Source organism: Cervus elaphus, chromosome 5 (genome assembly GCF_910594005.1).
Source record: "Cervus elaphus chromosome 5, mCerEla1.1, whole genome shotgun sequence".
Classification (NCBI taxonomy): domain Eukaryota; kingdom Metazoa; phylum Chordata; class Mammalia; order Artiodactyla; family Cervidae; genus Cervus; species Cervus elaphus.
In genome coordinates, this window is record NC_057819.1 from 95,875,826 (window position 1) to 95,902,124 (window position 26,299).

General features: G+C 43.9%; 1 protein-coding gene and 1 non-coding gene across 5 annotated transcripts in view; both read right to left on the minus strand.

Moving 5' to 3' along the window:
- The window catches only part of SMG6 (SMG6 nonsense mediated mRNA decay factor), a 196,577-nt gene that overhangs the window by 106,164 nt on the left and 64,114 nt on the right, over window positions 1-26,299 (minus strand). The window contains exon 1 of one of the 4 annotated variants that reach the window (XM_043903372.1): window positions 20,319-20,385. The exons of 2 other annotated variants lie outside the window; for them this stretch is intronic. In XM_043903372.1, coding sequence (XP_043759307.1) covers window positions 20,319-20,370 — 52 coding nt within the window. In that variant the 5' untranslated portion in view covers window positions 20,371-20,385. Of the gene's footprint in view, window positions 1-20,003; window positions 20,150-20,318; window positions 20,386-26,299 lie in introns of those variants that run through there. One more of the 4 variants, XM_043903373.1, reaches the window with a different exon arrangement.
- Window positions 6,758-6,830, minus strand: TRNAK-UUU. Its single transcript has one exon. It is a non-coding gene; the product is annotated as a tRNA-Lys (tRNA).

Genomic DNA, 26,299 nt, shown 5'->3' on the forward strand with positions numbered 1-26,299 from the left:
CCTTTTCCTCACCTGAGCCTGGGGCTGGAAGATTCCCACTCTCAAAGGGTAGTCAAAAGGTTAAATAAAGTATCATATGTGAAGCACTCACCAGGATGCCTGGCATGTGGTAAGTGCCCGATATGGTTATTATAGGGCTCCTATAAATTCTGTTTCGCACCACTTCCCCCAGGTGCACAGTCGGAGCCCAAACTGCATGCTCTCTGCTGATGACATGAATCCACAGTTAACAGGAAGTCATATTAACTCAGTCTCTCTAATGTATAGATGGCAGGAATACAGTCACCAATTAAGATCAGAAAAACACAAATTTAGAAGTCATTTTCTTGAAGCACCACCCTTTGATTCCAGCCTTACCTTCTCTCTGTTCCTCCTCCTCAGGGAACACACTTAGAAATAATATATGTTTCACTGAATGAGTCATATTTTATAAAGGACAGTGCCTGGCACATAATAAGCACTTAATTAAGTATTAGCTTTAATTTTCACCTATTCATTCCTCTAGAGCTAAGAAATAAACCTGGCTTCCAACACTAGCAGTCTATGCCCCTCACTTCCTGAGCCTGACCAACTTCCTTCCCGCTGTGGGTCAGGGAAAGGAGCGAGCTTGGCGGTGGCCAGGCCTATCCTTTAGCAGGAGCTACAAGCACATACACCTTCAAGCCACTGTCCGTACCCACTCCCTGTCAGCGGCCCTCCCTGATGGTCACCTCATCCAGCCCTGAGAGAAACAGGTGACAAGCAGAAGGCAGCAGGCCATGCTGCAGCCCCGGGGGAGGAGACCCCTATATGTGCAGGAGGCAGAATCAATGGCCAGGCTCGCTTGCTCTGGCAGCAGCTGATCTGTTAATCCCTCCTGTAATACGGGAGAACTCTTGGAATCTCCAAGTGTTAAAAGCATAATGAGCTGCACGTTTGATCTCTGTCCCTGCTTGCATTTTAACCTCGGAAGTCAAGAGGGAGCCCTCTTGCCTCTCCCTTCATTGACACTCTGCTTTTCAATGGGGCCTAATTGAAGTCTTTACTCCAGGAGATGCTACACAACCACAGTTATTCCTAACCGTCTTGGCCACAGGAGCAAACATGACTGGAGTATGCAAAGCCAGCCCCAAACCACTTTAGAAAGCCCTGGGGGTGAGAAGGAACAGGCTGCTGCTCAGAAGGTCCCAACATATGACTAGCATCAGTGTAGCAATTCTTCTCTTGTGGTTTTCCCACCAGCCTGCCAGATGCCCAATGGTCCCAAATGTCACCCTCGAACTTTCCAATTCAACTGTGGCAGGCAGTAAGGAAGTGGTAACAATCCATGTGATTAGAATAGATCGCCAGCCTCCCTCCTTCTTCTGGTAAGGCCCTAAACCTCTGCTAGAGAGACAGGAAACGAGCGTCCAAGGACCAAGCAGAGGGAGGATGGACAGCTGGGAAGGGGGAGACATGTAAGCCATCCCAAGGAAATCTGCCAGCTTCTCCCCTCCATGCTCACAATAGGCAACGGCACTGTCCGAATCACCCTGGCCCAGTCCAGGCCCCTGCCCAGCACTGCCAGCAGCCTGCCTCTAAATAGCAACAAAGCCCAGAATGGGAGAATAAGGCTAGTTAGGAGAGGATGAGTGGAGGCCACATCCTGGCGGATGACACAGTGAGTACACATTAGCGTCCCCTCATCAACTGAACATCTTAGGCAGAAGCTGTTGTTTAGTTGCTAAGTTGTGTTAGACTCTTTGTGACCATGACCCCGTGGACTGCAGCCCATCAGGCTCCTCTGTCCATGGGAACTCCTGGGCCCAGGCAGAAGTTACCTGCACACAGAAGGCCCTCGGAAGAGATGGAAGTGGGTATCTGAGCTCCAAGGACTGACAGAAGCCCAGGACTACAACAAGATACTCTCATCAGCCTTGATAAAGATAAGACAGGGTGAAGAGAGATGACTTTCACCAAGACCATTTCTATTTTTATGATAAATGGCAGCCTTGGGTTAGACTCCTTCTCAAAGTGCACAAGGCGAAGGCTCAAGGGGAGAACCAACTACTTAGGAATGACGACCCTGAGGCCTCTGGGGAGTCCAGCCTGGCTCCTTTTTAAGCCTCCTACAGGAAGGTCTGGGGACCAGGTGAAGGAGCAACAACTGGAGCCTCTTTGCTATGTCTGGAAGGGATTGACCACCTCAGGGCTGCGGCTGAAAGGCAGCCGCATGACGGCTCCGCTCCTGGCCATGGTTACATCACCTCACCCTTCACCCTTCACCCCTCCTTCTCCCCAGAAAGGGCCTGACAGCACTCCCTGCTGTGTTTGGGTCTGAAGGATGGGGAGGTATTAATACAAATCAGTACGCTGTCATGTGCTGATCACGCAGGTGGTGATACCACAGTTATCTCTGGGGGGCAGAATGCCTGGGTCTTGGTCAGCTCTGCATATAGAACACTTCTGGAAGGCCTGCCCTCCTCCACGGCTCAGTGGTACATAAGCACATACTGAGCACCTACACATACAAAGTTACAAATAAAACAGGGTCCCTGCAATCTTAGGACCTTCCAAATGGGTTATTTATTACACCCAAGTAACCATGGTGACTCAGATCCCGTGCCTCCAGTGAGAAATGTATTAAGTGCTATGGTATCTTCAGGAGATGCTATCTGCCTCACTTAGGTTTCTGTGGGCTAGAATCTATAAGATGCCAGTCCTTGAGAAGGACCCACTTGGTGCAAGTGAGCAGGAAAGCAGCATCCAGGGTCCCAGGCCCACCCATCCCAGGTGAGGCCTAGGAAACTGGCCCCACCCTCACAGAGGCCCATATATATCCCTGGAGGGGGCTGGGCCAGGGCAACAAGTGATGTGGGGTGGGGAAGGAAAAAGCATTGTTCGCCTTGGTATTTGCCTGGGTTCCTCTGGCTTTGTGTCAGGTGGCTGGAGCCTGACAGGAGCTGAGGAACTCATTAACATTGTGAAACGGCCTTTCCCCTTCTTTCCAAAAGCAGGCCTGTTCAAGGGGGTAGGGGGAAGCTTCTGGCTGAGGAAGTCAGACAGAAATGTCTCGTACCAGAGAGTCACCTGAAGTCTGAACCCCTCCCACACGCTCTCAGAGGGGCAGGTGACTGCAGCTCCCGCCACTCCTCTGGCCAAATACCTGCTCAAGCAGAAACACTCTTCTCGCTCCTATTAATGGAGAGACCTTCTCATTTTTCTGAGAACATATTCATGGAAAACATAAACCAACTGTCGTCAAAGTTGTATGAAATCAGGAAATGGAGCGGCCGGGAGAAGGCTGCCATGTGGCCGGATGTTATGTATTTCTAATTAGTGCTATACATCTTTCAACAGCAAGTGTCCTTCTGCTGGGAAACACAACACACTGCCCTTGTTATTGTAACTGTCAGAGAAGTGCTTAAACAGATAATCTCCAGGAAAAGTGATAAACACGGCCCCTCTCCCACCCGTGTGTGCACGACGGTGCTGCCAAAGCAAAGCTGTGCTTGACGGCTCCAGGATGGCAGAACGGTGTCCTGCAGGAAATGGGAGCAAGGCGGGAGGGGGGAGAGGGGAGAGGGGAGCGGCGCGGAGGCGAGGCAGGCCCACCTGCCCGGACTCGTGGAGCCCGGCCAAGGGACCGCAGTTCAGAACCATCACTTCTGATCGGTTCCTGGGTCAGGGGGAGATCTGGAGGAAATCAGATCAGCAGGGCTGAGGTTTGGCTGGTCACGGAATAATCTGGCAGCAACGGACAAGCAGAGTGTGCCTGGTGCACATAGCCAACTTCCTAGCAAGAGAATGAGAGGAGTAATGAAGAGAAGACACAGTACAGATGACACATAAGTCTGATACCCCCACGGCCACAGAGGGCATTCGGAGGGCACTGGGGTCCACTCGCCATTCCAGCAGAGAGGACCAACTCAGCAGCTTCACTAACAGCCAGAGAAAAATGCAGGCAAGACCACTTATTCACTGATTCCGTCCCCACAGGCTCCTCCCAGAGAGAGGAAATGAATGGTCAGTCACCTCCAAACTAACACCACCTGGAGGCGATTTGTTGGCTCTTATCTTTCAGACATGAGGCTGCTTTTCTCATGAGTCAGTCACCAGTCAGACACAGAGCTGGCACCGCTCCTGAGCAGCCCACCAAAACCTCCTCGTCTACAGGAAGTGGGCAGTGAGAGCATCTTTCGACTGCTGCTGCTTGAGCCACAGCTCCCTGTGGCAGCTGCTGGCTGACAGGGAGGTGGAAGAGGCAGTCGCGTTTATAGGAACCAGACAAAAACCTCACAGCAAAAGCAGAGATGTCCACGCCATCAGGGCATCATTTTATTCCCCAGGGAATAAAACTCATCATTTGAGAGAATGGTGAATGAGTCAGAGAAGTCAGGCACCAATACAGCCAAGCAAACTATATTCATGCACAGTGGCAGAATGCAGGCTGACTGGGGAGAAGGCAATCCAGGACGCATCCCTGAGTTAAAATCTATCTGAGACAAGACAGAGGAACATGGGAGGGAATGTGTCTTCTCTCAGAGACCCTACTGTCCTTCTGGATTTTCTAGGATTATAAACTAACTTTCTCTTAGCAAGCGGGTAGGTGTCGGGACAAAGGAAATCCCAACCTCCCGACCAAGTGACCTCTCCCATTGACTCCACAGTTGTTGATTTGGTCCAATTGTGGAGGATACAATGGAAAACAGGATACTGTCCATGAGAAGATGATATTCTAATGAGGAAGACAAGAATACTACACAGACAGCCAAATAACTGTAATTCAAGACCATATATTACGGCATTCCATAAGGAAGGGGGAAATAAGATGCTTTCTCTAACTATTTCCTGCTGGTGTGTATCACGGAAGGTTTCGTGGAAGAGAACACATCCATGCTGCAGAAGATGAACAAAGATGGAGCGCGCTGAAGAGGCACGCAGGTAGAGGCACACCAGGCGCGTACTCTGACAGCAAGCACTATATGTGGCATGTCATAAAACAGGGACCCCAAAGCACAGGGCCTGTGGTGCCAGGGCAGCAAACACAGGCTGGACCCAGCAAGGAGTGAGGAGGTCTAGCTAAACCTAGCTAAAGCATTTAGGATGGATTAGCGTAGCTGGAAAAGAGCGACAGGGAGTCAAACAGGCTGGGAAGCTAAGAGGACGTGAACTTGCTTGAATGAAGAGGAATTACATGTAGAGCACTTCATAAACTTTATAATGCCAAATAAATGTAACATCTTTCTTAGAAGAGAGGTGGGGGAGAGAACTGAAAGGCGTGCACAGATGTGAGAAACGGTGCAGAAGGAAAATCAAGAGAAGAGAGAAGAGAAGAGAAGATGGAGATGATGCGGGGAGGGAAGGACCCTCGCTGATAATCTTGGCAGGTTCCAGAGGATCCTGAGATCCCAACAAGGGAAACACCCACCAAATGAGATCCAGGAGAGGGGCAGAAATGCGGGACTGTGGAACACCTGGAGGGAGGGGGGCTGTGCAGCAAGGAGTCCCCAGGCTCCCGCCCACTTGGCTCTGGGCCAGTCCTGTCTTTCCAGAACAAAGACACTTCAGGGGGTCAGAAATACTTGAGGAAGACCTTGCAGAAGGAGGCCTGGGAAGTCTGAACGGGCTCTCCCTGTGGAAGCCATTAGATATTCAGCACTTCATTTGTTTCCAATTCTTGTAGGAGCGCAGCTCCAGGCTGTGGGGTGAGAGGCTCCCCTCTGACGTAACCAGGAAGCAGCTGCAAAATTAAGGAATCCCTCATGACATCATAAAAAGGGTCGATGGTTTACTGGGGAAAGTATAAAAATTAATTACATATTCCCACATGACCCCCTTCCTCTAAATCTGTACACACCCCCTCCCACCTCCACACATTCTCTCATCAACAACAACCAGAAGCCACACTGATGAATAGGGTACAAAAAGGGCAAACAAAACCCAGGAAGAGAAAGCTCTCTGGTGCACCCACTGTCTGCACCACACATTTGGGACTGGACAAGGAATACCTAATCCTGGAGTTTTTATACATAGAGCATCCTTCCTCAACAAAATTATAAGCCCCTTGAGGACAAGAGCTATGTCAAGATTTCACATCCTTGAAAATTAGCACCACGAAGTGGTTCAAGAAATGACTGCTGCTCTTAACAGCAGGTACACTTGCCTCTCCATTTGTGGATCATAAACGATGATTCCACTGTGGCCAGAAATAACAACTAAGATATAGGGAGACCTGTACAGAGAGAGAGAGAGAGAGAGAGAGAGAGAGAGAGAGAGAGAGAGAGAGTGTGTGTGTGTGTGTGTAAATATATATATATAATCACAGAGCTTTACAAAAGATCTGCACAGGAGGTTATATAATCACAGATCTTGTGTGTGTGTGTGTGTGTGTGTGTGTGTGTGTGTAAATATATATATATAATCACAGAGCTTTACAAAAGATCTGCACAGGAGGTTATATAATCACAGATCTTGTGTGTGTGTGTGTGTGTGTGTGTGTGTGTGTGTGTGTGTGTGTGTGTGTGTAAATATATATATATATAATCACAGAGCTTTACAAAAGATCTGCACAGGAGGTTATATAATCACAGAGCTTTACAAAAGATCTGCACAGGAGGTTATTCTCCCTTTCGGACAACTGAGAAAACAGGCTCAGAGAAGTGAAATGACTGGTCCCAGACCTGAGATTGAGCCCCGTCTGCCTGCTCTCACACATGTACACTGTTTCCGCGTCTTGTGGTTTTCTCCTTTGGTTGGTTTCTGGATTTTTTTGGCCGCACTGCTTACAGGATCTTACTTCCCTGACCAGGGATTGAACCCAGGCCCTCAGCAGTAAAAGTACTGAGTCTTAACCACTAGACCACCAGGGAATTCCCCATACCTGGTTCTCAAATGCCTGTGATTCAAGTTTCAAACTCCAACTCTTCTTCTCTCCTTTGCTATGAACACGAAAACCTCAGACTACTCCACAGTTCTGTACCAAAAGCTCTGAGATAACTATGTGGAAACTGAAATTAAAAACACCAACACTGCCGAAGAAAATGAAATACTTAGGTATAAATCCAGCAAAATATGAACAGGATCCTAGGCTGAAAGCTACAAATGCTGATGAAAGAAATAAAAGATGACCCAGAATAAGTAGAGAGTCTTATTAACATGTCATGGATCGGAAGAATCAATATTGTAGAGATATCCATTCTGCCCACAAAGATTTATAGATTTAACACAATTACTATCAGAATCTGGGCAAAGACTTTTGTAGACAAAAACAAACCTCACCCTAAAACAAAACTTTTAACCTTTAAAGGAAAAGGCAAAGGACCTAGAATAGTTAAAACAACGTTGCAAAAGAACAAAATGGGAGGAGTCATTCTTCCCGATGGTAAGTCAAAAAATGACTGCCTTTTCAACATATATTTGCTCAAGCAATTAGATATCCACAAACTCAGATGTTCTTCAGTGGATGAATGGTTAAACGAATTGTGGAATATCCATATTATAGAATATAACTCAGCCATAATAAAAAGAAACTCAACCTAAATCTTACACCTTACACAAAAATTAACTGAAAATGGATCAAAGACTTACATATGAAACATAAGACCATAAAACTAAAAAAAAAAAAAAAAAAAAAAAAGACCATAAAACTTTTAGACGAAAAACAGAAGAAAGTCTTCAGGACCTAGGACTAAGTGAAGATTTCTCAGACTTGATGCCGAAAGTGTAGTCTATAAAAGGAAAATTGATATGCTATATCTCATAAAATTAAAATCTGTTGCCCTACTGTAAGACAATGAAAAAGCAAATTACAGACTAGAAAAATATATTTGGAAACTACATATCTTACAAAGGACTAGTATCTAGGCTATATTAAGAACTCTCAAAACTCACCAATAAGAAAACAAATTGTCCTATTAGAAAATGGGCAAAAGACATGAACAGACATTTCACCAAATTGGAAATACAGGTGAAATATCAACACATGAAAGGTTTTTCATTATCATCTTTACATTTACAGTTATATCCCATTAGGGAAATGAAAGTTAAAACTACGAGACATCACTAAACACCTATTAGAATGGCTAAAATGACAAACAGTAACACCACCAAAAAGTGGTGAGGATGTAGAGAAATTGGACCATATATACACAGCTGACAGAGAAGGCAATGGCACCCCACTCCAATACTCTTGCCTGGAAAATCCCATGGACGGAGGAGCCTGGTAGGCTGCAGTCCATGGGGTCGCGAAGAGTCAGACATGACTGAGCGACTTCACTTTCACTTTTCACTTTTCTGCATTGGAGAAGAAAATGGCAACCCACTCCAGTGTTCTTGCCTGGAGAATCCCAGGGATGGGGTCGCACAGAGTCAGACACGACTGAAGTGACTTAGCAGTAGCAGCATACATAGCTGATTGGAATATAAAATGGTACAGCCACTCTGGAAAACAGTTTGACAGTTCCTTCTAAAACTAATATGCTTATGATATGACCCAGCAATCATACTCTTGGGCATTTATCCCAAAGAAATGAAAACTTATGTTTGCACAAACACCTGTATGCAAATGTTCATAGTAGCTTTATTCACAATAGCTTAAAACTGGAAACAACCCAAATGTTCTTCACTGGATAAATGGTTAAACAAGCAGTGTAACATCCATACTATGGAATACTACTCAGCCTCATAAAAGACTACTGATACAGGCAATAACATGGACAGTTTGTCATGGAATTATGCTGAGTGAAAAAAGTCAATTTCAAAAGATTACCTGCTATATGATCCCATTTATATAATATTCTTGAAATAATGTAATTACAGAGATGGAAAACAGGGGTTAGCATCTGGGGATAGAAGGGCGGCATGGTTCTTAGAAGGCAGCATCATGAAGGAGTTTTTGTGGTGATGGAACAGTTCTGCATCTTAATTGTGAAGCAGTTACATTAAACTACCTGTGTAGGGATTACCCTGGTGGTCCAGTGGCTAAGACTCTAAGTCCCTAATGCAGGGGACCCGGGTTCAATCCTTGATCAGGGAACTAGATCACGTATGCTGCAACTAAAAAACAAAACAAAACACAAAATACCCTGCAGGCTGCAACAGAGATGGAAGATGTCATACGCTACAACTAAGACCCAAAGCAGCTAAATAAATAAAATTTAAAAAACAAACTAACTGTGTGGTAAAACTGCACACAACTACACACACACACACGAATGCATGTATAACTAGTGAAATGTGAATAAGGTCCATGAGTGTACCAATGTCAATTTCACGGTGTTGACACTGTACTAAAGTTATGCAAGATGCTAACATTAGGGAAGGAGGGATGAGGGGTGAACAGGACCTCCTGTGTGTATATTAATATATATTTTTTTCTTACAATTTCCTGTGAATCTGTAATTATTTCAAAACGAAAAATTTAAAACAAGTAAGCAAAAGTAAGTCGACAGACAGAACCCAAAAAGACTGGACACAGGATTCCAGCAATGTTTCTCTTTTACACAGAAAAGGACGACTAAGACATTCTGAGGACAGCTTCTCAGTTGAGAATCCTCTCAACCTCTTGTTCTTACGTGCTGCCTGGCTTGAGATGCTGGACATGCCCATCCGCGTGGTTCCTTATCTGGACTGAGCAAGAAACTGCCAGGGGCAACCAAAAGTAAAGTAAGAAAAAAGAAAGGAAAGTTCACTGAAGACAGAACTTCTGTCCAAAGAATAAGGAGTCAAGCAGGAGAACGCCATCAGCAAGGCTATGACTCATCGGACTGGTAAAATTCATGACAAGCAGCACTAAGTGAAGGTGATGAGAAAGTGAAGAAAGATGACAAGAAGAACGAATTGCAGAAGCTAAGTGAGCTGCTTAAACATGTTCTTGCTGTTCAAAAAATAAGTAAAGGTATAAATCTCACACCAATGGTATGTACATTCTTCAAACAAGGGCAGGTGGGGTGGGGGGAGTTGTTTTACCACAGAAGTCCTAGCACTGTTATCTTCATAAATGAAACTGCTTATGCATTTTCAGGGCTGCACTGCTTTGGACTATTAATCAGATGGATATTAAGAAGATTTTTTCAATTAGCAGCATGAGCTACAATACTATTTTAAACTGCTCCTTCGCCAATAAATGTGTAAAGATCAATTTTTTTTTTTTTAAAAAAAGGACTTCATAAAAAGAAAACTTACTTTTTAAAAGACAAAAATAAAAAGAGAAGTCACAAAAATTTTCTCACTAGGAGAAAATATTTGTAAAACACATATCTGACAAAGGACTCTTCTCAAGAATATATAAAAAAACTCTTCCAAGTTAATAAGATACACCAAAAAATGAGCAAAGGACATATGCAGATGACAAATAAGAACATGCTGAACATGTACTTCTGATAAGATGCTCAACATTAGGAAAATCAAAACCATGAGAAACTCTACCCCATCTAGGATGTCTATGATCAAAAAAACAGAAAATAACAAGTATTAGTGAGGATGCAGAGAACTTAACTCCTTATACACGGCTTTAGGGATATAAAATGATACAATCACCTTGGAAAATAGGGAAAGGTCTCAAAAAGTTAAAACAAATGACTTAGGTATACCACTCCTAGGTACCTACTTAAGAGAAACGAAAGCATATGTTCACACAGACTTAACACTTGAATGCTTACAGCTATTTTATGTGTTAACAGCCCCAAACTGAAAAATAAAACCAATATCCATCAACAAGGAGATAAATAAACAAATTGTGGTATATCCACACAATGGAAGACCAGTCAGCAACGAAAAGGAACTACTGTATCACTCAACAATGCTGATGAATGTCAAAATCAATGTGGAATAAAGGCAGGACAAGAGGGAGGGTGAGGAAGAGCGGAGAGAACTTACTGTTGAATTCCAGAAAACGCAAATTAATCTACAGTGACGGCAGATCACTGGGACCAGGAGGGGACTGTTAGGGAAGAGCAGATTACAAGCGAGCACAAGAAACTTTTATTCCACTATCTTGATTGTCATGATGGTTTCACAAATGTATATATATATGTGTGTAAATTCATCCAACTTACACGCTTTAAGTATATGTAGTCTAAAATACAATTATATCTCAGTAAAACTCTTAAAAAGATTTTTTAAATTAGGGGAATCAACTCTTCAGATTTTTCAGAGTTTATTAACTTAAGAGACTGATTTAATCAAGAAAGCTGGACATCTACTGAGTGTCTAATACATACAAAAGCCCTGAATAAGGTGTTTTGCACACATTACTTTGATACTGAGAAAAACACTGCAAACTGGCATCCACATTCCCTACTTCGTTGTTTTTGTTCAGTCTCTAAGCCACGTCTTACTCTTTGAGACCCCATGGATTGCAGCACACCAGGCTTCCCTGTCCTTCACTACCTCCCAGAGTTTGCACAAACTCGTGTCCATTGAGACGATGATGCCATCCAACCATCTCATCCTCTGTCATCCCCTTCTCCTCCTGCCTTCAATCTTTCCCAGTATCAGTTTTTCCCAGTATTGGAAAAAACTCATTTCCAATGAGTTGATTCTTCGCATCAGGTGGCCAAAGTATTGGAGCTTCAGCTTTAGCATCAGTCCTTCCAATGAATATTCGAGACTGATTTCCTTTAGGATTGACTGGTTGATCTCTTTACAGTCCAAGGAACTCTTCAAAGAGTCTCCTCCAGCACCACAATTCGAAAGCATCAACTCTTCGACGCTCAGCCTTCTTTATGGCCCAATTCTCACATCCATACATGACTACTGGAAAAACTACAGCTTTGACTATATGGACCTTTGTCAGCAAAGTGATGCAGCCATGAAATTCCCTACTTTATAGACAAGAAAACAAAGCTTCAGAGGATAAGTTAACTTTTGTCATCAAGGTCACACAGCTGATATTAATAAGCGGCTGAGTGGCGAAATCAAACCTTTGGTCTGGTTGACTGCAAAGCTCTTTATGGCACTGTAACATAACTGCTACCTTCTGAAGGCACGAACATGACCTCCAGAGGTGTTAAGGCCCTCTCCAGAGAGCAGCTTGGCTTTCCCTCTTCCTCGACATGGAGCTCTAGAGCCAAGAAATGTCCTGGGGACTCTATTGATACATCTTGGCAAGACAGATGGCAAACCACTTCTACTCTTTTCAAGGAAAACTGAAAACACTTCTAAATGAGTGCTCAGCTTTTTCCAGGAAATACCCATGCCATCTTAGAAATGGAATTCCAATAGATTTCCTGGGAAAATTCAATCAATTGCCAATGAAAACGTACTCTGGCTGTTTCCACCTTAGTTATATCTCCAGATTGATATTTCCGTCACTCGGAATTTCCAGCCTGTATCCAGGGTTATTCAATGCACATCCCGTCTTGGGCAAGCTGAGCTGCTGCCAGCAGAATGGCATGCTGGCACCAGCCAAGCCTCTCAGGAATGAGGCCCAGCGGAAGCGCGCCTGCCACTCCAGCGTCACATTTGGAGGAGTTACAAGTAGATCTTGGAGGACAGTGTCTCTGCTCCTACACTGCTTGCCAAAGGTTTGGGGAAGCTTGTCTCTCCCCCAATATTTGAGGGGAGCAAAGGAGGCATAGAAAAGAGTGGCAGCTTCCTGATTTCACATCAGGCAGCTAAATCCCTGTGGAATGCTATCAGGAGATCTCAGGAGCCTTGAGTCAGTTACTTAAGGTTGTAGAGGAAAGAAGTGAAAGAGGCTCCCTAAGAGGCATGCCCACTGGCTACCCTGGAAGAACACTTCTGCTGTAAACCTGTGATGGAACTAATGCAGCTACACCACTTCTGTGGAGCAGGCAGAGGTTTGGCATCTGATTCAAGCAGCGTGAAACCCACCTTTGTTGGTATGACGTTTCAGGAGCAATTTGGGCCCAAGGTAAAAGTAAGAGAGAAATAACGCCAGCAGACACCTCATTCAGAAGAGGCTCCTTTGAGATGACAGGCAGCGGGGCAGAGAAGTGTTCAGCTTTCATTTTAACAGATTAACTCAAGTTCTTTTCATTTTATAGTTTCCTAAAGGATTTTTTAAAAGAGTTTGACAGTTTGCAAACAAGGTCAAAAATAAAACCACCCTGAGACAGGAGGGCAGAGAGGTACCTAGAATAGGAAGGATCTCTTGGACTCCTTTTGAGAAGCTTCCAGAATGCAAAGATTACAGCCATCAAACAAATTAGGAGGAGTCAGTACTGAAAATTGAGGCCAATGATGAAACATAATTCCTGGGTGGATTCCTCTTGAGTATCCAGATCTGCATGTTCATCCCAGCCTGCTCCAGCAACTCGCCCTAAAAAGCTCCTCAAAGCTGTACAATCCAAGATCAATGCCCAACCTACATCATGTAAGTAATGACTTTATCCAACCCCACCCACCGTGGAGCATGTGTTTTTAAAGCAGAAAAGAGATCAACAGAATGATAGCTAAGTAAAGTAATTATGCCAAGGAAGAAAAGTGAGAAAGTTAGCACTCCATGAAGGTGGCTAGAAACCCATGAGGCACCAGCTAGTCCCCTGACTGAGAAGCTCTACAAAGGAGATCCCCTTTAGAATCTGTATTCAGGTGGCTGACTGGCTAGCTTGTCAACAAGACTGACTGAAATCTATATACACTGCTTTAAACTAGGTTTAAACTTTTTAGTTTATACTTACTCTTTTATACTTCAGTATATACAGTAATACAATATACATACAGCATATACAGTATACATATATACAGTGTAACAGTATATAACAGTATACACAACGTAGGCCAATGTATATACAATGTAGGGCAAAATCACCTACAGTGAATAACATTAAATGTAGAAAATCAGGACCAAGAAGAAAAATATAAATATGTCAATCATGCAGGTTAACAATCTTTCATGAATGAACTTAAAATCCGCCTCTGGATTTTCCTGGCAGTCAAAGCAGAAAAGGAAACACCAACAATAGTATACTTGTCAGTATTGGAAAGGAATAAGTATATCAGTTCCTCAGGAAAAACAAATCTTTTCTCAGCACTGAGTTCTAAAATAATTTTTTTTTTTTTTTTTTTTTGGCCTCACCATGCAGCACGTGGGATCTTCATTCCCTGACCAGGAATCAAACCTGTGCCCCCTATATTGGAAGCTTGGAGTCTTAACCACTAGACCACCAAAGGGAGTCCCTAAAATAATTTTTTAACACTGACTCTGTGCAAAGGATACTGTGGGGGGGGGGGGGGGGTAATAATCTTGGAAAGGCCTTTATAACACATGGCATTATACCACATACTATTAAAAGATATCCAATAAATATTATCCTGAAGTTACGTGTGTGGTGAGACAAAATATATTATATATCACAGTCTAAGAATGTTTTTCCAAAAACATACATAGGAATATTCTATATATTGATAGATATATAATGCTTTAAGAAACTCTTTAAAACTAAGTTAAAATAATGCTAAATTAGGAGACTGTAATACTTATTTCAAAAGCCTCCACAAAGGGTTTCCTTAAGTAGAGAGATCGCTGATGTCTAACATATCTGCCCAAAACTCAGTTTGCAACACAGACCAAGGGTCAGAGAAAACCAAATGCAAGAGCTACTTGCAGTTGATGATGAAAGGCTGAGTATCCTAAAATCCTAAAGAATCTTAGATCAATGGGAACATGACATATGCTATAAAAGTCTTATTTTAAGAAGACCAAATGAAACATTAAAATATATACGCTCTTAAGTACATACATGCATAAACATAATGGGTGGATATGAAAGGGAAATGGTCTAAACTGTAAACTTTGATTTATGTACATTTTTGGGATATTTCCAAAACAAAAATTCAACAGCATGCTATAGGGCAAAGCGATTTAAAAGCTAAATTTATATTTGAACACTGGTGCTGAGAACAAAGCTCAGTAATTCTGGGATTAGCACCCCCTGCCAAACAGGCAGTCTTTAAGCACCAGCTCAACTTCATCTTCTTGGTGAGATTTCCTCCATTTGGAGGACAGAACTGACCTGCTTCTGCTTGGTTCAAAAGACCTAACAGATTTATTTTTAGAGCACTGCCTTACCCTTTAGAGTGGGCCCAAAAGACAAGTGAGAACAGCCAAGAGGAAATAAAATAGCAAACCTGCCGCCTCTGTGGCCCTGAATGGCCATTCTCCCGCCCTCCCTCTCCGAAGCCCACCCTCTTTCCTCTCCATTATCTAAGTCCTTCCTTCAAGACCCAAAATACATTAAACCTGTGCTGTGCTCCCCGACAGGCCTCCTGTGTCTGGGCTCAAAGCAATTCCATCCATAACATGCCCCTAGCAGGTGGCTCAAAGCCACTCCAACACAGGATTTATCAAGCTTCTCCACTAGGCCGGAAATCCCACGAGGGGAGGGTCTACAGGCGGAATCCTGTAAATCCCGAGCACTTGCCACAGTGCCTGGTCAAAGGAGACGATCTGTCCTGAGTAGCACCTCACTAAGCAGTGGACTGACTAATCCATTTCCTTAAGCACAGTCCGTCTTTACTAAGCAGCCACTATGTGCAACAGCCCTAAGCTAGGCACCGAGCTTTCAAAGATGAGTCAGACATGAAGCTGGACCCTCAAGGAGTTGAAATCTAATAGGATCCCCCGTGCATAGTTAACTATGAACCAAAGAAGAAAGTGAAAACTACCTTAAGAGATATAGCTAATGTGTGAAATGAATGAAGAAAGTCACTATCACAAAGTTTGGACAGGAAAAGCCTGCAAACAACCTAAGTGTCCAGGACTGTTTAAATAAATTAGGGGACATATGCATAATAAAACACATAGTCATTTAAAAGGGTGAGATAACTAAAAATACGATATACAAAAATGATATAACAGAGCTACTATTTACTGAACCTTTACCATTTGCCAGGAAGGGGGGCAAGCAGAAGGAAGCAGAGGTGTAGAAAAAGGCTTTCCTGGCTCCAGTCCCTTTTGCAGGACAATATCCTTGTCCTCAAGTTCCTTGCAATACATTTCCTCTCTTGCTTAAGCTACTTCAAGTTGGTTCTTGTCATTTTCAAACACTCTTAACACACAAGGTAAAAAAGACTAGACAGTGGGGTTGGCATTTGTTAAAGCTCATCAAACCAAGAGCTTAAAATCTGTGCTTAACTGTTTTACGTAAATTACATCTCAACTTAGAAACAGTGAGGCCAAGACAGTATGAATGAATGGAGGACACTGGTACCAGTAAGAGAACAATGGCACCGGAGGAGCAGTTCCGGGGTGGGGGCTGACCTGGTGCACGGCCCAGACTCCCCCCAGGACCAACACGCTCGCTCTCCCAGCTGGCGCAAGTACTGGCAGCCGCAGATCTCAGCTGATCCCTCTCCCAGACCTGCTCTCAGCTGGAGAAAAGCGCTTCTCCAATGTCACTCCCCCTGCCCAGCCATAACTCACATTCATCGACTGGTGGATGGAGGGAGGGCATATAATGATTCAGCCCCGTTGGCCTAATCTGGGACTACTCTGAAGGGTTAGCCCCTTTAAGCAGCTCCAGAGCTCCGTAGAGGACTGGCTAAGGCCTCTGTTACATTGGCAGTGAAGTTCAACTTCTCTCTGTTCCCCATCCTGCTTCCATCATGCCCCCTCGGGTAGTGGTCCTGAGAGCATTCCCCAAATAACTTCCTGGGGATGCAAACCTCCATCTTAGGAGTATGCTTCCTGGGAAACCTGACTTGCAACATGTGAGAAACAGGATGAATCAATTTTTAGCAAGCTTGAGATTCCAGGTAAAATCATCCAACAAGGAGTCAGAAATGTGGGCTAGAGCTCAGGGAAGTTTTGGGCAGGAAAGAGATTTGGGAGCGACCCACAGAAAGGTGACAATTAAAACCATGGGATTTTACAATACACCAATGGGGAAAGGCTGAAGAGAGGAAGGCCAAGATAATAAAAAGGGCTGTTATTTCATGTGTGGATAAGGAAAGGAAGACCCAAGACATAGGCAGAGAGAAAGGGGAGAACAGAGAATACAGTCATTATCATCAAAAGCACTTCAGGAAAGTCTCCTGTCAACAAAGGCAAATACTACCAGAAGAGCTAAGAGGAACGAGACACGACACAACAAATGCTTAACAAACCCTGGTTAATCGAGCTGAGTGGGACACATGGTCTGCAGGGTGCTCAGCTTTTGCTGGGTTGTTTTAGGCAGCTTCTGTCCTACAGCGACAGGCACAGACTCTACCTGAGTGCCCTGAGGCAGATCCACTGTTGGACTGGTAAGCAAAGAAAAGCTGAAACGGTCCAGTACATGAACATAAGTGAGCCAAGACAGAGTTCAGCTGCTTAAGCAATTTGGAAGAAACCTTCTTCTGAAAGGCTTCTTTCAAGCATATTCCCAGGGATCCTCTGAATTAACAGCTGGGATCCTTGAGAAGGCTCACTGTCCCTATGGACCAAATTCAAACCTCAGTCAAATCCACAGTATTTAAATAGACTGATCCTAGCACACTTTTTTGAAGGGTGGGGACAGAAGGCCACAGGTATAAGGAGGGAGGAGGGAGGTCACTTACAGACATCAGTGACATCATCATTGCTTTGAATACAAATAAACAAGCTCTTCTTAGCCACGGCACCCTAAAGTAAATGACATCTCACACAAACAGGTGTTATGTGACCTCCAGTCCTAGACCAGAGTAAACAATTTTATTTCTGCTCCTGTGCCCAACATAACTAGGCATCATATTCAGTGGCTCACTGGCTTTCCCTGTTTTCCTGCAGGTGTGGCTGGAGGGATTCTCACACCTGTGTCCCTTACCCTGAGTCCTGCAATCCAAGGCCAAGGCATCACAGATGCCCAAGAGCTGGTGTGGCTCTATTTCCTTCAGAGATCTCAAACTTGTCAGGAATTCCAAAAGTCAGCACCAATTTCAAATCTGATCAGCATCTCTGAAAGTCACAGTTACCATACAGTTGAATAATTCAATATTTTTTCATAAATTTAACGCCAGTGTGTCTGTGTTTGGAAACTTTGAAAATACATGTTGTATGGTTTACTGCACTGGAAAAGGTGCCAACAGAGTTTCAAAGGAAGGGAAGTGTATAACTGTTTCCTTTCAAATGCATTTTCCAATGGGATCCATTCAGGGAAAAGGCTGGAACTAACTAAAACATTATTAAAAACTGTTATGGAAAGAGACAGGGAGATGGAAAAAGACAGACCCAAAAAAGCGAAATACATAACTAAGAGTGAGACAGACATACGAGGAAAAAGAAAGGGGATCTGGGCAGAGAGACAGGTTGGACGGGGAAGTGGGGTGAGATGGAGTTTTGTCTGGCAGTTGCTGTTCGTGGCCTCATACTGCCGCAGATCAATCGATTCGGGCTGCAGTGCTGCTGGCCCAGTGGCACAAGACAGACCACAGAGTTGGCTTCAAGTGCGGCGCTTGCGAACTGCTGACCTTCAGTTTTCAAACCAAAAATATTCTTTGGGAAACGGTAATACCAGGTTCAGCCCAACCAGCCAAGCAAAAACAAGGACTACTAACCTGAAGTAACACCCTATTCAGTTACATCAGGCACCAAGCCTTCACAGGCATCAACTGGGAAAATCGGCAAACCTGAAACCACACCCCACCAAAAGCTAACTCCAGATTCTGACTCAACCAAGTAGGCAATGATAACCAGAAATGCTAAAGCAAGTGACACGGTGTTTCAAAGTTGGCTTGACCAGGACCTACTCAAGCAGGAAGGCCAGTCCTTGCTCACAGAGCCAGAGATATGGCAATTCTTTCTGAGGTCACATGTGCATGACTCCAGTGGAATCCGCATGCAATGCTTAGGGCAGGGTTTGGCGCTGACTTACAAGCCATTACATTTCTAGACAAAGGATTAACAGTTTGTAGTGAGTTGTTTTTTTGGTTTGGGGTGGGTTTTTTTTTTCCCCCTGTCTTTTTCTAAATTCATTTAAGTTAGGGTGATGCTAAAATCTACCTCCTAAACTGGGATACTGGGGAGGGCAAAAGGGTGTGCTATTAGTAACTCATCAACAGGGGCAGGCAATCACTCGGCAAACCAGGACTTACCATCACCCTAGCCTAAGCCATAGGAGCTGTTCCTCTCTCTGGGTCAGTATTATACAATTTCAGCTCAGAAGAATCTTATTTAAAAAGCCAGGACTGCTCCTGATTAGTGCCAAAGCACTTTTTGAGCTCCTCCAATGGAGAGGTAAACAAATCAATTAAGTTAACTGCAAAAACTAACAAGAAAGATTGGGCTTGACAATCAGGATTCTGGAGAAGCTAAAAATTCCAGGCAGCAGCTTCAGGGGAAAAGGGAATGTGCCACAGATGGAGCTGTGGAGGCTGATCCGTCCGGCCTCTCAGTGCTGGGCCCCGATGCCTCAGCCAGCTTCAAACGGCGAATGGAGGGCGGGCAGACCTTGGTGCAAGTCTGCTGAGTTCCAGGCCATCATTCTTGAGGGTGTAATAACCATGGGCTGTAGCACACATGTTGAGGGATGAGGGAAAAAAATAAACAGAGAGACAAAAGAATGAGGATGCACTGCCAATTTCAATTGTGCAGCTTTTATTTTTAAATGCTTATCAAGCTGAGAGAGAGCAGAGTTCTTGGAAAACAAGGTTTCCTTTTTTCCAATGCCAGCGTAAAACACCCTCAAGGACGGGCACTGCACAGACTGTAACAACAAGGAACGTGGCCCTGCACCCTCCCAGCAGCACAGCCCGCCACGGGTCCCACGCTGCTCTGATTTCGGCTCAACTGAGTACTCGAAATAACAGGCCCACTGCCTCTGGTAAAAACTGCTCTTTTTAAATTTTTTATTAATCTCCAAACTGGCTGTGTTAGAATTACAGCCCATTACCTACTAACTCTCTTCACTAATAAAATAAATTTGTAAAAGGCCTAATTACTACTTTTACTGAAGTACACTGCCTGGGGATCAAGTACAGGAAGCCAAGGACTCAACCAGTTGTCAGCGAGACTGGGATGGGGAGGGGGCCCGGGGGAGGATAGGGAGTCACCAGAGGGAGGGGATAGGAGGGCCGCAGAAGAGGCTGAACCCGTGCCCCAAAAGAAACAAAACGCCACTAACCCTGCTGTTGTTCTGAACAGCCCCGAGAGGATCCATGCCATCATGGCATTTGGGGAGGCCTGTCACGGGTTACACAGGCCTGTGCTGCCCACGCCCCAGCTCAGCAGAAAAAGCGAGCTGCAGTCCAAGACAGATGGATCCTGGCCGGACTCTCAGCAGAGAGCCTGGAGAGTCTGACCAGTAAGGAAATAAACAACCATCCTTCCCACCTATCCCTCTCTCCCTCTCCTTGCCTCCCCACCCCCCAATCTAGCCCCCAAAGAAGAAAAAGACACAAAACAACAACAAATGTGGGCAATTGCACAAGAGCTGTACCGTGAAGGCGAGGCCGACTGCATCGACTTCTGGGCCGTGCCCTGCACCCCATCCCAGAACACTGATTACAGAGCTGGAAATGTTCCTCACCCGCTGAGCCAGCCGGCCCCTCATCCAGGGCTGGTGCAGAGCAGTCTGACTAGAAACGAGCAGTCAACTCTGACATGCTCATTTGTAACAGAAGGTGTGTATGAGACAAACTAGTCCAAGCTTAGAGAGAAAGCAAGAACAAGGCGTGACTGTCATTTTTAATTGTCCACAAAGAGCCCTCAAAGGCAAATCCTGTGCCTCTCTGAGGCGCTGATAAACAGTATTTCTCCTCCAGAGAAAACTAAAAAAAAAAAAAAAAATCAAGTGCTGCCAAAGAACCTCGTTTTTAAGGAATCCTGATAAGAAAACCTGCCATGGCAGGTGAGTGAAGCCTGTGGCGGACACGCCTTTTGGGGACGACCAGACTGAAACCTGGCGGCTCACTGAGGCGGGGTCTGCACTAACTCTCAGCACATCACATGCCTGACCCTGAAGGAAGGACTGAGGAATGATCTCAATGGGAAAAACCCGACAGCAAGGGCTGTGACACCAAAGCCACAGCTCCGTGGGCCCCTGGAGCCTCTCAAACTAAGCTGCCAGCTAGGGAGCTAACACTAGCTTTGGATATAATGCAGCTCTGGTAGAGTAATTAATTTTTTTCTTAACTGGGATTACATTAATTTTCAAGGACTAATGGAGTCCAGCTGTAATGGGAAGAGCGGCTGTCGATGCACAAAGGCACTTGTGCGTACAACATTATAAACACACACATACACACACACGCGCGCGCACACACACACAGACCTATAAAAAGGATCCACTATAACAGGATATTTTTAGTTTCTACAATGCGGCACTAAAAATACAGCCCTGGCTGATACATCATGGCAGAACTATTCCCTCTCTGTCGCTTCAGGAACAGTTTAAAACATTTATTTTTGTTTCCTTTTTGCAATGGTCAGAGTAGAGAGAGAAAATAGCAACTCATTGATAAGAGGAAACGAGAGAGACATGAAAAATTGAAAACTACCTAAAAACTCATGGAGAGGTTTATTTTATTAGTTCTTAATAAATATCTTGCAGATTTCCTCAGGAAATACACCAGATCACATGTAAAATAGTTTGATACTGATGTCAACTGCATCAACATATGAAGTCTATTAGGGTGAAGCCACAGCAGGGTGATCAGCGTGCTGAAAAACTCCACAGTACTTGGAGGGGGGGGGGGGGGGTCTCACGGCCTTCCAAATTCTTCGAGAGGTAAAAAAGTCAGCCAAGACGCAGAGAGAGAGAAAGAGAGAGAAAAAAAGATCCCACATCCTGCTTTCAGCTGCCAGCAATGTGAAGTGCCCAGAGATTAATTCTACGTCTGGCCTGGAAATGTGACTTTAAAGCATGAGGGAGGGGAGCTGGGGCGGGGGGAGTGAGGAGGAAAGAGGAAAGAGAAGGGCAGGCTAACTGAGGCTGGCAGCGGGCCACCAACCCCCTCCCAAAGCCATGTTTCAATGTAGACAGAAGTAAACCCCAACAGACAGCAGCGCCTCAGCCTGCCAGGGCCTTACACCAGCTGCAGCGCATCTCGCTCTCCGCTCGGCCCGAGTGCAGATGTTCCCCACAGCATCACTTCCGCTCAACTTTCTTTTAAAGAAATAGCACACATATGTGGAGGCATTTCCACCACTTCCCAACAGGACACTCCTCGCCTTTAAGGGCTCCAGAGCAAGGGTGAAACTGACAGCAGGTACCACGATGGCTGACTGAAGTGCTCCGCCTCCCGTGGGAAGGAGCACCAGCCATGGGCTACAGGGCATTAGTTAATTAAGGGGAATGTCTTTACAAATGTGTCTTCCCACTGTCTTCAGTGGGAGAGGAGGGCCCCATAGTTTGGGGCAAAGAAAAAAAGGGAGGAGAAGTATGTTGAAGATCTTACTCCTGGTTTCTCAAAGCAGTTCACTGTAGCACTGCCATCTCAAAGGGAAGGTACTGATGCCTTGTCACCATGGAGACTGCATAAGGCCATCATAACAGAATGTCTTAAAAACAAAGCAACATCTTTGGGAATCCCCTAGCAGTCCAGTGGTTAGGACTCCAGGCTTCCACTACAGGGAGCCCAGGTTCAATCCTTGGTCTGGGAACTAAGATCCCACAAGCTGCACAGGGTGGCCTCAGGTCTGGGGGTGGGGAGGCCAGCGGGGAGTACATGTATATGTGTGTGTGTAAGTTTTTTAATACGCATATTTACTTGGCTGCAAGAAAGATATCAATTTTTTTAAAAAAATTTAGTTATAAACTCATTTTATATAATCCCAAACCCTGGTAAGTTAATCAATTGATAATTAATGATTAAGTACCTAATTCTGAAGCTAGCTTTGATACTGTTAGGGATTTCATAAAATATGCACTCTTCTCTTGTTCTCACGGAGTAAATACCCTAGTTGAGGGATCTATGTATCTAATGAAGCTAAAATAATTGCATTTTTTAGAACAGCTGAATATCCTGTAGTTGGTCTGTTAGGTTATTGATTCTTCTGGAATGAAAGAAGAGAGAAGAATCAGCAATGTCAAAAGAAAACAAAATACTAAACCCTCAAAATCAAAGTTGCTTTGTTTGAACCTCAAGTTAAAGAGAGGAAATAGGATCTTCCTGTAAGGGAAGGAGAGAGATACTGGCGATCAGTGGCAGACAATTATGGTGAGAAGGTTTAAATCAGTAAATATTTAATAAATGTCTTCTATGCTCAAGGTACCAGATATAAAAACAAGATTTAGAAGCTGTTAACTAATCTGCATGATACAGCAAATAACACAATCAGAGCTAGAACCTAATTTTACCTAACTTCAATTTTTTTGTCATTATAATTTCTAAAAATAACTTTAATACAAAAATATTGCAATCACTATAGAAAACTACAAGAACCCAAAGAAAACAAAGAAAATTAAAGACACCTTTAATCTATCCCAGGGAATTATGATTAAGTTTTGATGTATATCCATCAGTCTTCTCTGCTGAAATGTGTATATAACATGTATTATTTTACAAAAATGTGATCAACTGCAAAGTTCATAATCATGAGACCACACAGCCTTCAGAGGAAGGAGAGATCATGTTTTTGGCAGCTGACCCCACCCCTAGGAGTCACTCACCCAGGAAACAGAAATGTGATGATCTGACTCCCCTGACTTGGCAGCACACGCACATCTGTTCCAGCCCTGTAACTCTCTGAGTTTCTTAAAGCAAAGAAATTTCAAAGGTATTTCATTCTCCTTTATCCTCCTTCAGCACATCCTTAAGCCCAAGTCAGTCAGGTGCACTGATTCCACAGAGATGCTGCCCTGGTACACCTCCCACGTGAGTGCATGCTAAGCTGCTTCAGTCGTGTCCGACTCTGTGGGACCCTATAGACTGCAGTCTGCCAGGCTCCTCTGCCCATAGGGTTTCCCAGACAAGAATACTGGAGTGGACTGCCATGCCCTCCTCCATGGGAATCTTCCCTACCCGAGGATCGAACCTGCGTCTCTTACATCTCCTGCCTTGGCAGGCGGGTTCTTTACCACTAGTGCCACCTGGGAAACCCACAGTGCTTCCAAAGGCAAGACTAACCAATGGAAAGGGCTATCAGAGATTATGGGAAACATCTGTATCCAAACGTCTCTGGCTGAGTCTAGTTCCATGTGCTGGTGGCTTGTGCACCACCCCCACTGGCACAGCCTTAAGTCCTTGCAATTCTGCTCCATAGACTGTTTACTCCCGGAGCTTTGGCTACCAAATAAAGATGGCACTTCCTTATTAACACTCTGTTACACACTGACAATTCATTCCTGAGTGACAGGCAGGACGGCCACAAAAGGCAACATCATTCTTTCCTCCCTGAAATGGCAAGACCACACAACCACTCACCTACACGCCCAGGCCAACCGTCGAGGCCTGAGCTCTTCCCAGCTGGCAAGCAGTCACCTGAGGTAAGGGGAGGTGAGGGGAGGTGAGGGGAGGTGAGGGGAGGTGAGGGGAGGGGAAAGGTCTGACTCCTGACAGGCAGCCCCTCGTGACTCCACCGCCACCTTACTCCGCGAAATGTATAAAAATGGGCTGCTATGCTGGTCCAGAACTTTCTGAGGCAGAAGATCTACTGTCACAACTCTCGGGTGTTATTTCATTAAGCACGTAGGGTTCCTCACATCTCTTACCAACTAAATGAAATTACAAATGGGGCTAGAATTCCCTCCAGCTGATGGAAATGAAAATACATTCACAGAACTGCCTAAAAACATCTCTTTTTTTAAGCTTTAAGAGCAATGAAGTAAATCATAAAGGATAACATTTTTAACTATAAAAACTTTTTACAACTTTGGTACATTAAAAAAACAAATATAATTAAGAATCAAATACAAGTAAGAAAATCACCAATGAACACAGAAAGGACTTGCTATATTAACTATCTATAAAGCTCAAGTAAACTGGTAGGAAAAATATTAGGGAGGAATGAAAAAATTTGCAGAGAACAGGACCACACAGAACTATATATGGTTAATAAGACACAGGAAAAAATGTCCACTCTCACCAATAATCAAAGAAATGCAATTGAAAACAGGATAGGTTGGAAGACGGTTTGGCAGTTTCCTACAAAACTAAACACAGTCTTACCATATGACCCAGCAATCACACTCCTTGGTATTTACTCAAATGAGTTGAAAACTTAAGTCCCCACAAAAACCTGCACTCAGATGTTTATAGCAGTCTTATACATAATTGCCGAAATTTAGAAGCAACCAAGATATCCTGCAGTAGGTTAATGGATAAATCAACTGTGGTCTACTCAAATAATGGAATACTACTCAGTGCTTTAAAAAAAAAAAAAAAAAAAGAGCTGTCAAGCCATGACTAAGTGAAAGAAGCCAATCTGAAATGGCTACCTACTGTATGATTCTAATTCTATGACATTCTGGAAAAGCAAAACTATGGAGACAGTAAAAATATCAGTGGTGCCAGAGGTTAGGAGGAGGGAGGGAGGGAGGGATGGACAGGCAGAGCACGAACGTTCAGGGCAATAAAACTATACTGTATGATAACACTGGTCTAAAGCCACAGAACACCACCAAGAGAGAACTCTACGGTGAACGATGGACATTAGGTAATAATGATGATCAGGTTCATCAACCGTAACAAATGAACCACTCGTTCTGGATGTTGATAGCAAGGGAAGCTGTGCACGTTTAGGGCAGGAGATAGTATGGCACTCTCTGTATTTCCATTCCATTTTTGCTTTGAATTGAAAACTTCTCTAAAAAATAAAGTCTACTGAAAAAAACAGGTTTTCTTCTATCATTTATTCAACAACTTTATGAATGCCGACATTGTGCTAAGGACTATAAAACATTAACAATACTCAGTGCTAGCAAGAGGTGGTCACTGGGCGGTCTCAAACACTGCTGCTAAGACTGTAAGCTGGCACAGCTTCTTAAGAAAGTAATCCAACACACCATGTATCAAAAGCGTTAAAAGGCTTCAAACCTTTTAAACCTAAAAGTTAGTTTCTAAAAATACAGTCCAATGAAATAAAAGGAAAAGCATGTTCCCTATTTATTAAAAGATGTTAATTAAAGCATTATTTATAATCCAAGAAAAGTGGGGGAAATATGTGAAAACAGGGTGATGATTACATTAATGTTAACACATTTACATGAGAATATTATTCAGCCGTTAAATATATTTACAAAGAATTTTATAACTGAATACTTATAAAACAAGTGAAAACAGAATCAAACACTTTATACTCAGTATACTTTCAACTGTAAAACTTGAATATTCACACATACATATAGGAAGGAATGTCATTGGCTGGGAAGATGGTTTATAGGTGGTTTCCACCTTTTTTCTTTTTTTTTTTTTCAGCACTCAACAAAACCCAAAAGGTGAAAACTTATTTTAAAAAATTATTTAGCTTACAAAAAAC